At 42.7% G+C, this 18,132-nt stretch overlaps 1 protein-coding gene across 2 annotated transcripts; it reads right to left on the bottom strand.

Moving 5' to 3' along the window:
* Positions 1-368: 368 nt before the first annotated feature.
* On the bottom strand, positions 369-17,920 carry ETAA1 (ETAA1 activator of ATR kinase). Of its 2 annotated transcripts, none has more exons than XM_034764242.1 (6): positions 17,534-17,918; positions 14,804-14,941; positions 14,409-14,485; positions 6,971-7,089; positions 4,432-6,620; positions 369-1,993 (listed from the first exon to the last, which is right to left on the bottom strand). In XM_034764242.1, the coding sequence occupies exons 1-6, from the start codon at positions 17,724-17,726 to the stop codon at positions 1,878-1,880; spliced, it is 2,832 nt and encodes a 943-aa protein (XP_034620133.1). In that variant the 5' UTR covers positions 17,727-17,918; the 3' UTR covers positions 369-1,877. The 2 variants fall into 2 exon arrangements, with proteins under 2 accessions (XP_034620133.1, XP_034620134.1); XM_034764243.1 differs by lacking the exon at positions 369-1,993 and adding an exon at positions 2,000-3,327 and having other exon boundaries at positions 17,534-17,920.
* Positions 17,921-18,132: the final 212 nt, after the last annotated feature.

The following is an 18,132-nucleotide window of genomic DNA, read 5'->3' as shown; positions in this document are numbered from 1 at the left end:
ATTGCAAAGCAAAGATAATCTTTTTAAACAGCATACCACTTCAAAATGACAGTGATGTGGCAGCAAGGCTCCCAGTCTCACAGGGATTACTAAAAAACAGTATGTTCAAGAATATTTTAATTAAAAGTATGTAACTGATACACAAACATTTGGATATAAAACATGAATAACCGAAAGATTAAGCGACTTGCCTAAAGTGACAGATGAAATTCAAGACAAAAATCAGGTATTAAACTCAGATTTCTTGAATCCCAGTCCAGTGTTTTAACCATAAGACCAGCTTTCCTTTTTTTCATCCTTTGGAATATTCACTACAATTATTTACGTTTAGTCTGACAATTTCCCAAACACAGAACAAAATAGAATACTTAGATGTAAAAATTGCAAGTTTAATAATGGTTTACAAATATACAATATTTACATTTGTAAGTTTTACAAACCAAAAGCACAGTCTACAGGAGAAGACGACTTTGTGACCCTTTGGCTACACTCAGCAAATTATTTATTTACAAAACCAGAGAATCAAATTATTTTTCATAATGTCGTAAGTGATATCAAAACATTTTAAACTGAAAGCAGTTTTTTGTTGTGAAATGCCTACCAGCTTAACCACATGTAATTTTACCATTTGAACTCATTCTCCATGTATCACTGTTAAAACAGCTTCAAAACTCCAGTTCATCAGGTCAAATTAGGAAGAGTATAACATTGGATCCATCATGTTTAAGTGCTTTACTGGGCAAGGGTTACACCAAAATCTATTTCAAACTGAAAACATAGTTGTGACGTTTCAGGCATTTGAACATTGTACTACAACTGCTTTAATCAGTTCAATCTTCCACATTGTGTATTTAATTCCAATCATATTTAACCAAATGAAGCCATACCCATACAAGAGACAACAGGCCAGATCATTAACTCAAAAAAATCTGTGCAATTCCATTGCAGTCAATGTAGATATTCTGATTTACACCATTTGAGGATCTGGCCGAGTAGATTCTATTTTTCCTACACAGTCTGATGATGGTTCAGTAAAGTAGCATTAGCTGCATTTTAATTAACCCCATAATACTTGTTTTTGGAAGATGGGTGGCATAACCAGGAACCCCTTCAAAATGGTAGCCAGGAAAACAATACTTCCAACTCTTAATAGAAGAAACAAAAAAAGTGTGTTTTTTCAGTAGAACGTCTTGATCTTACACATTAGCTAGCTGCTATGCTAGGTTCTTTCTTTACCATGTATATACACTAGTCCATCACTTAAAAGAAGCAGACTGACAATGGACTCTCCAGATTGTATGTATTTCCACTAATTTTTTGATGGCTGCACTTGTTCTAATCAGTGAGCACTAACTTCATCTTTTGGAAGCTGAATTTTTAGGCTCTCATCTCCATGAGTTAGTTTCAAGTTTACCAAAACCAGTTTGAGAATCACAGAGATATAATAAATGCACACACTAATGTTTCAGCCTACTCACTTTATGGATTTAAAGCAAAAATCTTGCTGATAAGTGAAAGAAAAAGAAAAACAATAGAAACATGCAAATGAACTTTATGCTGTATTCCTTTCCTGAACACTTTAAATACTATTCACATGCATTTTAAACCACACAATTGCAACATGTGAGAGTACCAGTGTGTACATGATATTGAACTTCATTGTACTGGCTATTAAGACACTTGGAGGAAACTGTTGTTTACAACTGTAAATTATTTTTATAATTTAATGAATTTAACATATAGTCCAGCATCAGTTTCTCATACAGAAGTAAAGAAGAGCAAGATGAGGCATCAGGCAGAATTTTAAAAATGGTTCAGTCTTTATTACCATCATTTTCCTACCCAACAAATTAAATGGCAAAAAATCCAGACCAAATTCAAGTATCTTTGAGAAATGCCTGCATTCTGGACTTTCTTCGAGCAAGAGCTTCTTGTTTTTTCCTTTCAATTTCTTCTTGAGAACATTTTCTGTTTTTCTGTTCGATCACAAATGCTGCAAATATAAAATATGCATTAGGGGCCTTCAAACTTGTTCAGTATGTATTTTTAGTTGTCTGTCTTCAGTGTCTGAAGATAAACAGTAGCAACACACTGTACTGACAAATGAGGAACCCAAGTTAAAAAATGGCCTATAAAACATAGTCCATCCTCAAAGCAGGAAGTGGCAAGATACATGACCTTTGTATTGCTGCTGAAGGCTACTTACTACCCAATGTACTTGGAAGCAGACATTTGCTTAAAGGAAATTTTATTGCTGCCCTTCAAGTGAACTTCATGTCATCAGAAATCAATATAGAGACTACAATGGGGTAAGAAAGTTAAGGATATTGGAGTGAAAGGGGCTCTAAATCCAAGTGGGTTAGGTAGAGATACTGGTATCAGATTGTACAGACACAGGGGTCAGGTATAGTACAGGCATCAAACTGATAGGACCAGCGGGGTAGAAATAAGGTCAAACCCAACAAAAAAACAGGAGATGGGGACATGATAGCTAAGCATAACATTTTATGTGTTTTCCTACAGAGCAGTAAATTAGCATGCACTAAAATCCTGGCCCCATTGAAATCAAACGAAAAACTCCCACTAAAGTCAGTATGACCAGGATTTCACCGATGATGCACAACATCATCTATTTTCCTATTAACATAGCTTGGAATATGCGGCCTTTCACATTAGAGAAATAAGACAAAGGGCATAAAGTCAGTTAAGGCAACTACAAATGTGGGTAAAAATATAAGTACAAGTTTCGAGAGAGATTACTTACCAAACTCTATACATATCTGTGGTTAATGTCTCAGCAATGAGAGGGATTGTTATCCTTTCAATGAGGACAGGAAATTTAGATTAAAATACAGAACTACCACCCAAAAAGAACTGAAAGCACTGCCACAGAGTACAAGATATTCTTGCCCAATTTCCTATATTTTTAATGACCAATGTATTCTGTCAATAAATCCAAACATTACTATCAAGGAAAGCTATTTATTCCTTGAGGTTAATGCTCCAAAAAGGTAAATCAGAAAGTGTTGCAGCAAGCAAATATGTAATTCACACCAATTCCTTGGTAAAAGGAGACAAGATTTCCTTGTTGCTAAGTGCTAATGTAATTGAAACATTCACCGGTCACTGTTTTGGAGACAGGCGCTGTCAGCCAAAGACATCAAGGAGCTGAGGTTTCCATTAATCTTCTTCCATAGAATAGAACATATTCTAATAGTTTTTGGTGGGGTGGGTTTTTATGTTTGTTTTGTAATAGTTTCCAAGATTGCTACGTCCCACTTACCCGCTGTCCCAGGTATGAAACAAAGAAGAAAAGGACTGGAATATCTGACAAAACACAAAATAATCCATAACACTACTTGAATGAGTCAGTTGTTTGGCAAAGTACAGATACCTCCAAATGCACATGGTGTATGTTACTATGTGAGAGAGTTAGGTATTTTTGTAGCTGTGATTTCTAAACTTCGGCACTGACATGGTATGTTTTAAAGGTGAGCTACAAACAAAAGATCAGTAGTTCAGCTTCACCAAGATTTAATATTGAAAAGAAACTTCAGAAAGCCATGCAGTGAACTAAAATCCTGAACTGTTGGCTGGTTCCATGCCCAAGCATGTTTCCCTAGTAACTGATCAGTGCTTGCAGCAAGCAGCTTTGGAAAAGGCTGGGTAAGCTTAAATAGGCTTGGGGAGAGGGACAATGATACAAGAGCCAAACAGCTAGCCCATTCCCCCATCAGCAACCAGTAGAAACCAACTGATAGACTTGGGAACAGAAAGGAAAAATGTAAGTGTTTAGATTACATGGTGAATACCCCACTTGGCTGGCAAGTTTGGGCACAGCAGATACTGATGCAGGCCAAGGTTTTCCCAAGTGACAAGGATGCCAATTTCCAGATGTCTAACTTGAGACACTTACACTCATCCCCTGAAAATCAGGCCCCTTTAAAATAACCAATTTTGGCACCCAAAAACTGAGCCATTCCAAATCAGTCTCTTTTAAAAGTCTTAGTTGACGTAAGTAGCATTTTGACATTTTTCACATTTAAGATCAAACGTAAGCGTCAGAGAACAGTGACCAACAAATGATGAGACATTCTGGCAATGCTGAAATATGGTGTGCCCAGAAGTGTCATCAAGATACACTGGACTTACAGGTAGGGTCAAGTATTTTGGCAAATGAGTGAAAAGTTGGGGGTGGGAGCGTATTCCTTCAAATATAGTAAGTTGAGGGAGGTTTTCCAAAACAGATTTTCATTTTTGAAAGAGATAAAGAATGTTTATTTTAAAATTGTCTCATCATGCCTAGTTTGAGAAGACCAAATATTTAAGTTTATAAACATTTCAATACCATACAAATTTTGCTTTGATGTGATTTAACATCTTACCCCCCTCCCCCACCCCACCCAAGTTAGTATTAAAAAAGAAACATACCTGTTGTAGACTCTGCCAGAGATTCTGAAAGGTGCCTCTTAAAAGGTGGCTTTTGATTAATTTTAATCTTCCCATGCAAAGGGATATTCAGTTGATTCTTGCTTTCTTCCAAACCCTGCTGAGTAACTTTGATTCCAGAAGTGCCTCCTATACTTATACTTTTAGGATCCACATGAACTGCAATATGGGAATTGTTAATCTTTTTAAATGTAAACTTTGAAGGCACAACTGACATTTTGTTCATACAACTGTTATTTTGTATCTTTCCTGTGTTGTGTGAAAGATCTTGGTTGCATCCCCCATTAAAAGCATTAGTACACCTATTTGTTATATTAACTGGATCAATTTCAGACCTGAGGCTTCCTGCAGGCACAGAATTAGACCGATACCATTTTCCTGGAACACTGTTTGTAGTATTTGCAGAAACAGCTTTATTATAGTTTTGGGAATGGGTATACCTGTGTTGTGTAGGAACATCTGCCATTACAGCTATAGGATTTGCAGAATTTGTACAGTTCACTACATTTCCAAATGTACTTAATCTGTCTGCAACCTTTGAGGAGTTTGTACAAGGAGTGCCCATCGAGCTGGTGTCCTGGTTGGCACTGATTTTCTGTGCCAATGGGTGATTAGGCAGTCCTTTTTTAGATGCTGTGAAACTGTTATCGGCATCAGATTTGGAAGTAATACTGGCTCCTTTTATAATTATTGCTCTTTTGTTTCCATGTTTAATGTCTTGGTTCTGAGTTTGTTTTTCTACATCATCACACACCTGATACAACAAATCATCATCTTCGCAGTTTGTGTCCCAAAGACTATCAGGTTCACAAAACATATCTAAAACTTCATCAGGAAACTTAGGATCATTCCAATCATCAAATGACACAGAACATTTCTTAGGCATTTCAGCTTGTTTTAGGTTAGCCACACCAGTACAGGTCACCACCTTCACTAGATCATTAGGCTTAGCATTAGCAGAAATGGATGACTGAGGGAAAATATTGTGTTTGTTATTTCCACGTTTTCCAGTCTGTGTTCTATGAGGATTAGAGTGTATCAAGATGGAAGAGGATCCTTTTACTGGAAAACTGGTGGGACCACATTTAGGGTGAATGCGTTCCATTCCATTCTTAAGGTCAGATTGCACTGAAATAAGAGAAGTATAGTCAGAAACTTTGTTTTGGGCACTTTTCCAAGTGGAATTTATCGTATAAGTTTTAACATCATGCTCCATATGTAAAAAACCAGTCTGTATCTTTGAATTTTCCATCTCATTATTTGGTTTCTGGAAAGAAAGAGATTTTGCAGCATCTTGAATTGTTTTACTATTTTGTTTCAGAGGTGCATATTGAATACTGTTGGATTTGGATGAAAAACTTACACCAATTACAGAATTAGAAGTATTTGTTCTTTCCTTAGTTTTACTAATGCCATTGAAAGCATATGTGCTTGGCTTTTTAGGAGCTGATAAAGCTTTTTCAGGAGTACTAATCTGCATTACAAAGGAATCATCTGCCAATAAATCAATATCCCAATCATCAAAGTCATCATGAGCTACTTCAGCAGGCTTACTGGAGATCAATGATTCTACCTTAGAGGATGTTAAACTTTGTTTTGGCAGCAAAGGAATATTCTTAGTTTCTGGAGCAGCAATCTGGTTCACACTTTCTGATGCACATGTTGAACCTTGCTTCTGGCATATCTCTTTAGCAATGTGCTGCTTGGTTACCGTACTTTCCTTAGAAGTGGGCTTCTCCTCCACCAAGGGGCTTTTGGGGCTTTCATGGAAACTATTGTTTAGGGAAATAGCTGATAGGCCTTGACTCAACTGTCCACTACATTTCTGGGTAGAGCAGTCAAAAAGGGCATTAAGGGCCACTTCGGCCTCAAGGTCTAAAGACTTCTGGCTGCTAGTTTGACATTCTATAGCAGGGATGCCAGTGCTCTCTTTAACTGGCTTAAAGGACAGAACAGTAGGTGTTTCAGAATCTTCATCAAGGAATGACTGCAGATTTTTCATCTGTGCATCATCTTTATAATTATTTAAAGTCTCTGCCTCTGAATTAGTCTGAATAAAACTATTGCATTGATCATCTTGCTCCTGGACTATATCTAGCTCTACCTGGTTTCTATCAAATTGCTTAGCCAACTTCATCAGTTCCTCTTCAGTATTTTTTATTTTATGATCTCTAAATGGAAAAACAGAAAAAAGTCAAAAATACCGAAGAATACTTTGAAAAGTGAAACTAGTTTACTCTCTAGTTTAACAAATGTATCTACATAGGATATGATTAAAAATCTCTAAACAAGCATATATAATTAATGTAACTGTCAAGGTATATCCCTTTACTGTGAACAATGATCATCCCATTTTAAAAAAATACGAAGTAAAGGATAAAAGTATTACCATGTAATGACTCTGCTAATATACAGACTGTATTCATGAATCCCATAAATTCATGGATTCAATGAAATGCTGCTTCCTTTATATGAAAGCATAACTTCTTTGATGTATAAGCTAAAATGAATTAGAACTTACCGTGTACCATTTAATTTTGTCCTTGTTCGCACTTTTACTACTCCAGGTGTACAGGGAATAGCATCCTCACCAATCCACATCCCTAGAAGAGATCCCTCAGAACAGCCTGGTTTTTCATCCTGAACAATTAAGATTAAATTGGCACTACTTAGCAATTTGATTTAAATTAAAGATTTCCCTACACCCACAAGTTGCACAGGTTTAACTTAAATCAGTTTTAAAACAGATTAAACTGGTACAAACCTGGCTATAAATTAAAGGCACAAGCTAAATCAATATAAGCCAGGTTTAAGCCAATGTAAGATTTCACGCACAAAGTTGAACGAATTTAACTACAGCAGTTTAAAAACAACAACTTTAATTAAAATAGTGCAACTTTGTGTGTGGACCTGGTTTAGGATATTACTATATTAATAGGCAAAGTACCAAAGCGAAAGATTACAATAAAATATTCTGCAATGTTCACTTAGCAAACTTTATTTTAGTCTACTAAGACAGCTACCTAAGATGTGCTCTCTTTGTTTACCTATTAAAACAGTGCTGGCAAATTACAGAAATTCAGAAAATCATAGTGAGGATGTCTCTTGAACAGGAGCAAGTTTTGAATTCTTCCATTACACCACAACCATCATACCAAGATATTTCAGATAAATAAGTAGAAATAAATAAAATTTAGAACTTAAAGATTGGTCCAGAGCTCTAAAGTTCAGATCTGCATTTGAACCTTCTCAAAGTTCTTAGGTATACATATCTGTGAATGTGATTCATGGATACTTATAAACAACAGCAAAAAAGAATGAAGATGCATAATTACTGTACATAAGCCAGAGGAAGTGACTTGAGTTTTATTGACCAGTAATGGAAAAGAACTTTTACTTTAGGGAAAAAGTGATGGTACCAGCAAAAGGTAATCCACACACTGTCAAAAAGTGTGAATAAGAAGCCGTAGTCCAAGACAGGGCCTTAAATGGTGCAAGAGAGAGCAATAACTTACACCACAAAGGGGAGGCACAGTTAATTGTTTCTTTAATGACGACTTTCAAACCCCAGATGAAGATTTTTTTTCAAATATTATGCTATATCTTTGAAATATAGAAACCACTTTAAATGGTGTCAAATAAGTAGGCACGTTTTTGCCTGCTGAAGAAAAGACAGATTTTCTTATGGGTCTTGTGCTTCAATAAAAGACAGCCCTGCTGTTAGAATACCATCTTGTTTACTTTTGTCAAATTCCAGGCTCTGGATGACAATTACACAGGTGCACAGGCATCAACCATGAAAACTGACTAGGATTACAAACACAGACATTACTAACTTCATCTACTAGAATAATCAAGCAATTTAATTATATCAATGCTATTGCGCCGTCTTTCCTCATCTTAATCTTGTATGGTTCCTGCACTTTGCTAGTCTTTATTTCCAGATAATTCATATTTTAAGGGCAAATAAGATTAATTGTCTTCTTTGCATGGTTAGATTGTTTCTTTCAACAAAAAATGAAAAGGAAGAAGACTAGAATGGCAACAAAAAATGAATAAAGTATTTTAAATTTTGGATTTCCAGTTGAAACAGCAATATAAAAAAGTTGATAAGATTAACAGTTGCTCAACTTGTTACTATTTATAATCAGTTTACATCAGTAAACTGTACTAAATTCTGTACATTAGATATAAACAAAGTATAAAAAATGAAGTATTCTTGAAAGCCCATTTATATTTAGCAGAATTCTAAAAAGCAATATTCATAGATAAGTTGTTAGTAATGTAAATAAGAAATCAAAGCCAAAAGGTATTCAAAAACAGGAAGTGAGGGAGAATGTGTATTAAAGTTTGGATCATCCTTTCATTTAATCTGATTTACACAAATAATGTAACATTATGTACCTTTAGAAAGATGTTGGGAATACACAAAAAGATACAATTCATAAAAATGTTCAAAGGGAAATGGCAAAAATTAAAACAAATCTGACATATACATTTAAATTGACTTCAGTTTTGATATTTTTTAAATCTTAAACTCTGCAAGCTCCTGCTTGCCACTAACTGTCTTTTCTCTATTATGTGAGCCACTCCTTCTAGCCAATTTACAAGATTAAATGTAAGGGGCCACATCCTCACCAGATATAAACTGTCTTAATAGAGCCATGTGAATTTACACCAGCTGAGGATTTAACCGAAAGTGCAATGTGCTGGCTATCTTACAACCACCAATTATGAGATACTCAAAATTCTAATTTCAGACTTGTTTAGGATATGAATAATATTTATCTTTTATTGTACTGTACTTCTTGTAACTTTGCATTCACAGGAAATTCAGACTTGATGGTACCTTTTATGAGAGTCTGTGGCCAGCAGAGCACTGCAAGTTGTATGATTTTCTTGCTGATCCAACTTTTTAATTTTAATTGCAGAAATATTATTTTAATGAATTGAGCGGCATGGAGAGTCTGAAAAATTATCCCAAAGGCAGGCCTCTGAGCACTATAATTGGCTTCAACAGGCAAAGTAGTCTAAAGGAGAACCTTATGGACACCTAAGAAAATAAGCAGGCGGCAGAAAGAGAGAAAAATAAAAATGGAGAGGTGGCAGAGGGAGGCAAGGTAAGGAAACAAACTAAGAACTTTGTAAAAGGAGGGAAGGAATAAAAGCAAGTTACACAAGAGAAATAGGGAGGAAACTGAAGTTATAAAAGGAAGGCAAAAGTAACTCTTCCCAGATTGAGTTCTGAAATCACTTGGAGCAGGATCAGTCTCTAAAGCCAGGAACACATTAAATCATTTGGAGAACTATCGTACATACTCGATCATAAGCCGGTTCATTTATAAGCCGACCCCCCCAAAATGGATAAGTAAAAATGGAAAATTTTTATAACCCGTTCATAAACCGACCCTATAATTCAGGGGTCAGCAAACTTTGGCTCCCGGGCCATCAGGATAAGCCACTGGTGGTCTGAGATGGTTTGTTTACCTCGAGCGTCCGCAGGCACGGAGGTAAACCTAAGTAAACAAAGTGTCCTGGCGCACCAGCTGCTTACCCTGACGGACCGGGACAGCAACTGGTGAGGAATTTTTTTTTGGGGGGGGAGGGGAGAAGCTGGGAGTCAGGGGAGTAACCCCTGTGACCACACCTCACATGACCCCACCCCTAGTCCAGGGCCCCCACAGTCTCCCCATCTCATCCCTTCCCACCTTATCTGGGGAGGGCCAGGGGAGGATGTCTCTGCCCAGGCTGGAGCTGCTCGGGCAGGCTGGGCAGCGTGGCCGCAGCCTGCTCCGGCAGGCCAGACTGAGTGGCGTGGCTGCAGCATATTCCAGCGGGCTGGGCCGGGCAGCGTGGCCGCAGCGTGCTCCAGCACCCAGGCGGCGCAGCCACAGCCTGCTCTGGGGGGTGGGGCTGAGCGGCACGGCTGCAGCCTGCCAGCCCTGGAGCTGCAGCTGCTTCGGAGGCTGGGGGGGAGAGCAGCGTGGCCAGAAATGGAGAGACTCTGGCCCCGCCTCTTCCCTTCTGGCTCTGCTGCCTCTCCTTGCTCCCTCTGTTGGGGGGAGGGGCTGTGTCCCACCTCTCCCTCTCTATTCCCGTTCATAAGCCGACCCCCATCTCTGGTGCTTCCCTTTTTTACTAAAAAAATTTGGCTTATGAACGAGTATATACGGTAGGTTATTTTACAGGCACAGCATGGATGTGTGTTTGGAAAGCTAGAAGTAACCATAAGCAGAGAACACTATGATTTAACAAAAAGGAGGGTACAAAAAACTGAAAGCTATGGTTACCTGCATTGTGCTAGCATGGTAAATGAAGAGAGGAACCACCTAGTAAATATGATATGCCTAAAATTATATATTTGAAATTAAAAGTGATTGAAATGGAACATGACACTGCATTTTCTACAAGAAATGGATCACTATCACCCCTTTTGAAGCTAAGATCTTCTAAAAATTGGGGCAGAAGCCCGCCCACTGCTAAAGGACCTCCCCAAAGCCTAAGGGGAGGATCCACAGGTCTGGGATTCCAAATAATTGCAGGGACAACTAAAGAGATAACAGGAATGTGAGGTCACAGGGCTAAATGAAGGGAACCTGACAGGGACACCGAGCAGAGAACCCCGGACAGCACCTACTGCTCCTTGAAGGTGTTAAGGGAGCCAGCGGACGCCGCCCAGAGAAACTCTGCCTAGATGCGTGAACGGACTGAAGAGTGGAAATAGGCCCCACAGTCGCAGGAAACCCCGTTGGCCAACCTCTTCTCCCTGGTTTTGTAGATGGCCATTTTGGCCAGGGCGAGGAGGAGGTTGACAAGGAGGTCCCGCAACTTTGTGGATAGGGGGTGCGTAGATGAACAGGTGAAGGGAAAAGTGCAACTAAAATGTAGTAATATATCCAAGAGGAGCCAGAATAGGGGCTGCAACCTGGAGCACTCCAGATATACATGCACCAGGGTCTCCCTCATGCCGCAAAAGGGACAGGTGTGTGGGAGGGGAGTGAACCGTGCCAAGTACACGCCTGTGCTCACAGCTCCGTGAGGGAGCAACCAGCTAATGTTCCTGGTGGGCCTCAGGACCAGGGTGGAATATAGGCTGGCCCACCGTGGCTCCTCACCCTCCAGAGATGGCAGGCGGTCCCACCACTTTGTGGTGGGGCGGGACGTGAGGGTGAGGACATGAAGGGTGTGGAGCATGAGCGTGTACAGATGTTTTCTTGGTGCGGTCCGGAACCGAACCGGCTGCAACTTGTGCAGCTGGCCACGGTAAAGGTGCGGGATGTCCGGGAAGGTCCATGGGGCAGGGGTCTGATGAAAAGGTCCGACAGGCTTGGGCTGTAGGGTGGGCGGGGCATGCCTTCTCGCAGGACCTGGTTGAGGAAAACCTGAGCAGTGGGCAGTAAAGCGGCCCTCACCTCCTGAAGTACGCGGCCTGGAGAGCCCCATGCTCTGAGCGAGCGTCAGGGGATCCAGCCAGTCTCCCCAGTCGTAGTTCAGGATTAACCTCTGGCGCACTGAAGGAGACTCCGTCACCTGCACACGGAGCTGGCGGTTGTGTAGCAGGACTCCGGGAGGAGATCCGCCCCCTGGGTGGCCACCACGGACCTGGTCACCGAGAGCAGTTTCCAGGTCCAGAGGAGGTCCTGGTAGAAGACCAGCAGCCCAGAGAGGTCTCACGGAAGACCTCTCGGATGGAGATAAAGGAGCTGACAGTTGTATTGGAGCCCTTGGAAGCTGTGCAGGAAGGCATGTGCCAGTATGCTCCATGCAGGACTACCTGCACCATAAAGGAGCCTCTGCAGGGCCTGGAGGCAGATGACATGGATCTGAGTGCACAGGCACTTCAGGCCCTGTCCTCCCTCCTCCACGGGCAGGTGGAGGGCCCCTGCAGAGACCCTGCAGAATCCTGGCCAGCACTCCAGAATTGACATTCAGAGGTTGGCCAGGGAGCCCAGGGCCAGGACTAGGGTGTTGAGCCAGTGCCAGAGCATGGACAGGACTAGCTGATTGAGCACCAGTGCCCTCCCTCTGAGGGAGAGGCACCGGAGTAGTCCTGTCCAGCTCCGGAGCTGCTCTACCACCTGCCCTCTAAACCTTGCCAGTTCTCTAGCGGAGACAGATGCATGGCAGAAAGGTAAACGCCGAGACAGAGCAGCGGACCCGTGCTCCACCAGATGGCCTGAAGCATGACTGGGAGGGAGCTCACTTGCCACCCGTCCCCGACCACCAGGTCAGAGCTCTTGACCCAGTTGACCCGGAGGAGGAGACTGCCAAGTAGATGGCCTGGCAAGCCTCCATCTGCACCAAGTCACCTAGGTCCTGAACAGGACCAGCCGCAGCTCTAGCTCTCGCAGCACCAACCCCATCAGCATCCAGCGGAGGAGACAGAGGAAGGGCTTGATCACCAGAGCGTACAGCTGGCCCTAGAGGGGGCACCCCTGCCGTACTCCCCACCCGAAGCTGACTGGCTTGGTCAGGGTCCAGTTGAGCCTAACCAGACACTCCGTGAAGTTCGCGGGGGTCCCCCTTCTTCAGAAGCAAGGCGAGCATGGTTCGCTTGCAGGACAGGGGGAGTACCCTGCTCTCCAAGGACTTGGCCCAGACGGCGACAAGGTCTGAGCTGAGGACGTCCCAGAACACGCAGTAGAACTCCACGGTCAGCCCGTCCATGCCAGGGGAATTATTGGTACGCAGAGGGTTTCCGAGAACTCAGCCAGAGTGAGAGGCAGCTCCAGCCGGTCTCGGTCACCCGTGCTGACCGTCAGAAGTCCATCCCAGAGAACTCTGCAAGCGTCAGGATCGGACAGATCTGGGGAGAAAAGGTCTGCGTAGAAGGCCCTGGCCCTCCTGCACATCTCCACCAGGTCTACGAGGGGGGCGCCGTCCTCTGCCAGAAGGCACGTGACGTGCTTCTGGCCCCCCTCATTTTCTCCAGGGTGTAGAAGAAGCGGGAGCCGTGATCCATCTCTCAAAGGAGGCGGATATGGGATCAGACAAAGGCACCTGGGCCCGGAGCTCCTCCGGGCATATTCCGCAGAGGGATGGATCCTTGGGGCTGGTGGCCAGATGCCTCTCCAGCTCTGAGACCTCCCGTTCCAACTGTTCAATCTTCACATGCCTCCGTCGGCTGGTGCCCCGGGTGTAGTTGCGGCAGAAGAGCCAGGTGTGCACCTTCCCTATGTCCCACCACTGCTGCGTCAAGGGAAAGGCATGCCTCTGCCCTTGCCAGGCCAGCCAGAACTCCCTGAAGGATGCCACAAAGTCCACATCCTCCAACAAGCTGTTATTAAAGTGCCAATAGGCTGGCCCCAGTCTCTCTGTGCAGAGAGAGGCTGCCACGGTCGCTAGATGGTGATCCAAGAACAGGGCCAGCCGGATGCTGGAGGAGTGGGCCTCTGAAAGGTGACAGCGTGATAAGTAAATGCAGTCCAACCGGGAGTGGCGCGACCGATGGGCCTCCACCAGGACAAAGGTGAATGTCGAGATGTCATCCGGGTGGTGGTTGCGCCAGACATCCACCAGGGAGTGATGGTCGGCAATCTCTCGGAGGACGTCCGCGGCGGCCAGGCACTGCTCGGTCCCCGAGAGGTCTCGCTCATAGAGGGTGGTGTTAAAGTCCTAAAAATATTCTAAAAATTGGGGCTGGTGCCTGTTCAAGTTTCTGCACTGAATGTCACAAGCGTAATTTTTTAAACCCAAAAATCAATGTATGAAGTCAAAGAACTGACAAAAAGAATCAAAATAGTCAAATGTTATGCTTGTGATTTTAAATTCAACATGATAAATATGCTAATGTAAATATTAAAAAAACTAAGAATCTCAGTCTTTTACTATGCGAAAGAGATTATGGAGACTAATCAACTGCCTTTTCCCTTGGTTTGTAGACATAGGCAACTACAGCACCGTTTTTAACCTTTGATTTTTGCATAAAGTACAGTGTTGCTATAGGAAATTATAATTACCTGTGGAGCAATACGATTAACAATATCTGAAATGTCAACTGTACATCTACTGGTGGCCTGTTTCTTTCTTTCATTACCTATAAAAGAAAAACCTTTGTATAAACTGTCAAACATGACAAACCCAAGTTTCCCAAGTAGAAACATTTCACATATAACTGCTAAATTCAAAACTGTATTAAGTGCTGTATCACAGTATTTACTATAATGTCAATAAAAAGCCAGCCAGTCATAATAAGAAATGGCATTAAAAATAGATTTTACTGATGAAGAGTGCTTCTGTAGTGGGGAAAAAAAAAAGGTTTAGACATCTACAGTATACTCCAACTGTACATTTCAAATGGCCATTTACTTTCTAAAAGGCACACTAGAAATAACAACTTTTTGGTTATAGTTACCTAGTTTGTGTGTAATTGGCGAATGAGGATCCCAAAATATTTCTTGCTGTATATCAGTATCATTGGCTGGAGAACTGAAGGTAGGTAACCTTGATCTGCTACTTAATGATCTCTTCGGAGTCTTATATAAACATGATTCTGTGTGAACATAAAGTAAGATTTCCCATAAAAGAAATTAGCACTAGTAAAAAAATTATGATTTAATTTAACTCAAAATACCCAAAACAGACCCCATGAACCAAGTGCACACATTTTATAACCTGCAAAATGAAAGAAATTATATACAATCACTCCTTAACAATTTTTCAATTTAAATTAACTAAATTTTTCATGATTACATATTAAGTTCAGAATATGACTTGTCAGCTGCATTACTGCAGACAGAACAGTAAATCCATTTTCAAAATGCACTGCAGGACAAAGAAAGCAAGATATTCAGCACCTAGCAGTAAGAATTAAAACTATCAAACAATAGGTCAATATAGTGCATTGCACCACCAGTGGAATCTGATCATAAAAGTCATCTTAACCAACTTCATAGGAGATTTTTGGTAGAACAGACGCTCCTCCCTCTTTTTCTTTCCCTCCACCGGGATAGGAGTTTTGTGACCTTACACTGTAGTGATCTCTGGCTACAATTTCACCTCAAATCCATCAGCAGTCAGTGTAAGTTTTAACTTATCCCTGGAGACTGGCTGGAAATGTTTTCCACCCCACTGCCCCCTGACACTGTATACAGTTAAACCAAACCCCAAGATCTGACTCTATAGTAATTCTAGAGTGCCCTTTGTCTTGTCTGATTGGGGATTATAAGAGCTGCCCTATCACTATGCATTTTCATATATAATGGATAAAAACAGGTCATAAATGTGTAAAGACAGTTTGCCATGATTAGCTATGACTCCAGTGAAATAAATGGAACAGAGTACATGAAATGCAAATTGTTGCACCTGCCTTTTTAAAATGAACTTGGCAGTGTGGATGCAACCTACAGATAAAGGAATTTTAAAAGACAGCGCTACTAAATTTAAATAAATATATTTGATTTTGGAAAAGATGTTTTATAGCTAGAATTCAAACATTTGTCACCTTTTAAAAACGAAGAAATCCTTAATCATAGAATATCAGGGTTGGAAGGGACCTCAGGAGGTCAAAGCAGGACCAAACCCCAACTAAATCATCCCAGCCAGGGCTTTGTCAAGCCTGACCTTAAAAACCTCTAAGGAAGGAGATTCCACCACCTCCCTAGGTAAGCCATTCCAGTGCTTCACTACCCTCCTAGTGAACAAGTTTTTCCTAATATCCAACCTAAACCTCCATTCGTTCAAGTTTCAAATCCAGAGGTATTAGCACAGAGAATGGATTGCCTTTCCCTGCAGGAAACATTCCTTTCTGGTTGATCTGGGTCAGTGTTGACAAAACTGGAAGGAACTGAATGGGCGCAAGGGGTGGGATTGGGAGAGGTGTGGAGGCACAAACAGGCCTCCACTTAAAAAATATTAGGCCCCAATCCTACAAATTATTCCATATGAGTTCTGCAATTGTATGAAGTTCTACTGAAGGTAATGGGGTTCTGTGTGAGCATAGAATAAGTTACAGGACCATGACCAAAGTTATTTAAATGTTTTTTCGCTTAGTATCATTAAACAACATTGAAATTGAAAAGTGGAAAGCACCTTGACTTAGAAAAGAGAGAAAAAATAAATGGAACTTCAGCAGAAAATTCTACAGCTGCATGACACAATGCACTGATGAAAATAAGTCACCAGCAGTCAGATCACACCATGAGGTTTTTTTTATACTGGATTCCCTGTTTGTACAGATGGGAATGTTCTGCTTAAAAGTTGATGGCATGATCTGCTCCAAGACAACAGGGAGATGCTGCTTAAGTATTCATACATAAATTATGATAGAGTCCATTCTTTCCCGCAGTTGAGAGATTCAGAAGAGAGATGAAACCTTTGGAAAAGGGGATGTGTGTTGTGTGACTGAACTTCAGTTATCCAGTTTAGGCAGCACTGCAATTTACAAGTTTAGGTCTAGCCTGTAAATGTATAAGACAATCCAATCCTCAAACAAAAATGGTGCAAACACCAACACCAGTTTTTAACTTTTTTGTTTACAACAGATCCTTTTTATTTCCCAGACAGCTGCAATTCACTGAAGCACAAGGCTAACTGGGCCAGTTTCCCCATCAGTCAATAAACTCTTTCAGCGCATCAGAGCAAATGTAGTCTTATAAGGGGAACCAAACGGATGTAATTTGAAATAAAAGAAGAGACACCCTCTCTTCTCAGGCCAGCCAACCTGTTTGATGCCTTATACACACACCCTAGCCCGTGGCAGCGTGAAAACACCAAGCTTAGCAGTTACTGACTAGCATCAAACGTACAGCACCTAGCACATTAGGGGCCTGCTCTCGGTAGGGCAAGCCTTTGCACAGCTGACAACAGTTAAAGTGTGTGTGGGGTAGGGAGGAGAGAACGGGATGGAAGGGTGCGGGGGTCCCTCTGTGTGCCCCTAGAGGCTTCAGGGAATGGTTATCGCTTGTGGGAATACGGTTGGGGCGCCCCTCCCGGGCTGCCGTGGGGATCCGCTCCCACAGGGGTCTGGGGTATCTCAAACTGGAGGAGCCCATCTCTGCAGAGTGCTGTGCCGTATCCCCGCACCCCGGGGCGGGAAGCAGCCACCCCCATGCGGGGCGGCCCGGCCTGGCTCCTCGGGCCTCACCCTCCGCCTTGCTCTTGTTACTGGGATCGGCGGCAGCCGCCGCCGCCACCCTTCCATCTTCCGGGCCCCCAGCGCCGCTTTCCCCGGCAGCCGCCGCCCTCCGCCTGCTGCACCTCCTGCCGCCGCTCCGCGTCTCCGGGGCCGGGGCCCTGAGGCGGAGCTTGTCACCACCCTTCCGCCGTCTGCTAGCCATGGCGCGCGGCCCGGCGGCTCAGCATGGCGGCCCCCAACCGGCCGCTCATGCCGCCGACACCGCCGCCATCTTCCCCAGCGCCTCGAGCTCGCCCCTGCCCGGATTGGTCGAAATCAGCTCGGCTGGGATCGTGATTGGTCTCGAGCACGGAGACGTGCGGACGCCGCAGGGAACTATAACAGCAAGAGAAGCAGAGCTCAATAGAGGCGGTTGCCTCTGCACAATACAGACCCCTCCCACTGCCCCCTCCCTACATATCCCTGCCACTGCCCCCCACTACAGACCCACCCCTCACTATATATCCCCCCCACTACCCCCACCCTACAGACTTGCCCCTTACTACATATCCCTCCCACTGTCCCCCACTACAGACCCACCCCTCACTACATACCTCTCCCACTAGACC

This window comes from Trachemys scripta, chromosome 3 (assembly GCF_013100865.1).
Source record: "Trachemys scripta elegans isolate TJP31775 chromosome 3, CAS_Tse_1.0, whole genome shotgun sequence".
Lineage (NCBI taxonomy): Eukaryota > Metazoa > Chordata > Testudines > Emydidae > Trachemys > Trachemys scripta.
The sequence above is the reverse complement of the archived record's forward strand: the minus strand, read 5'-3'. Positions and strand labels throughout refer to the sequence as shown.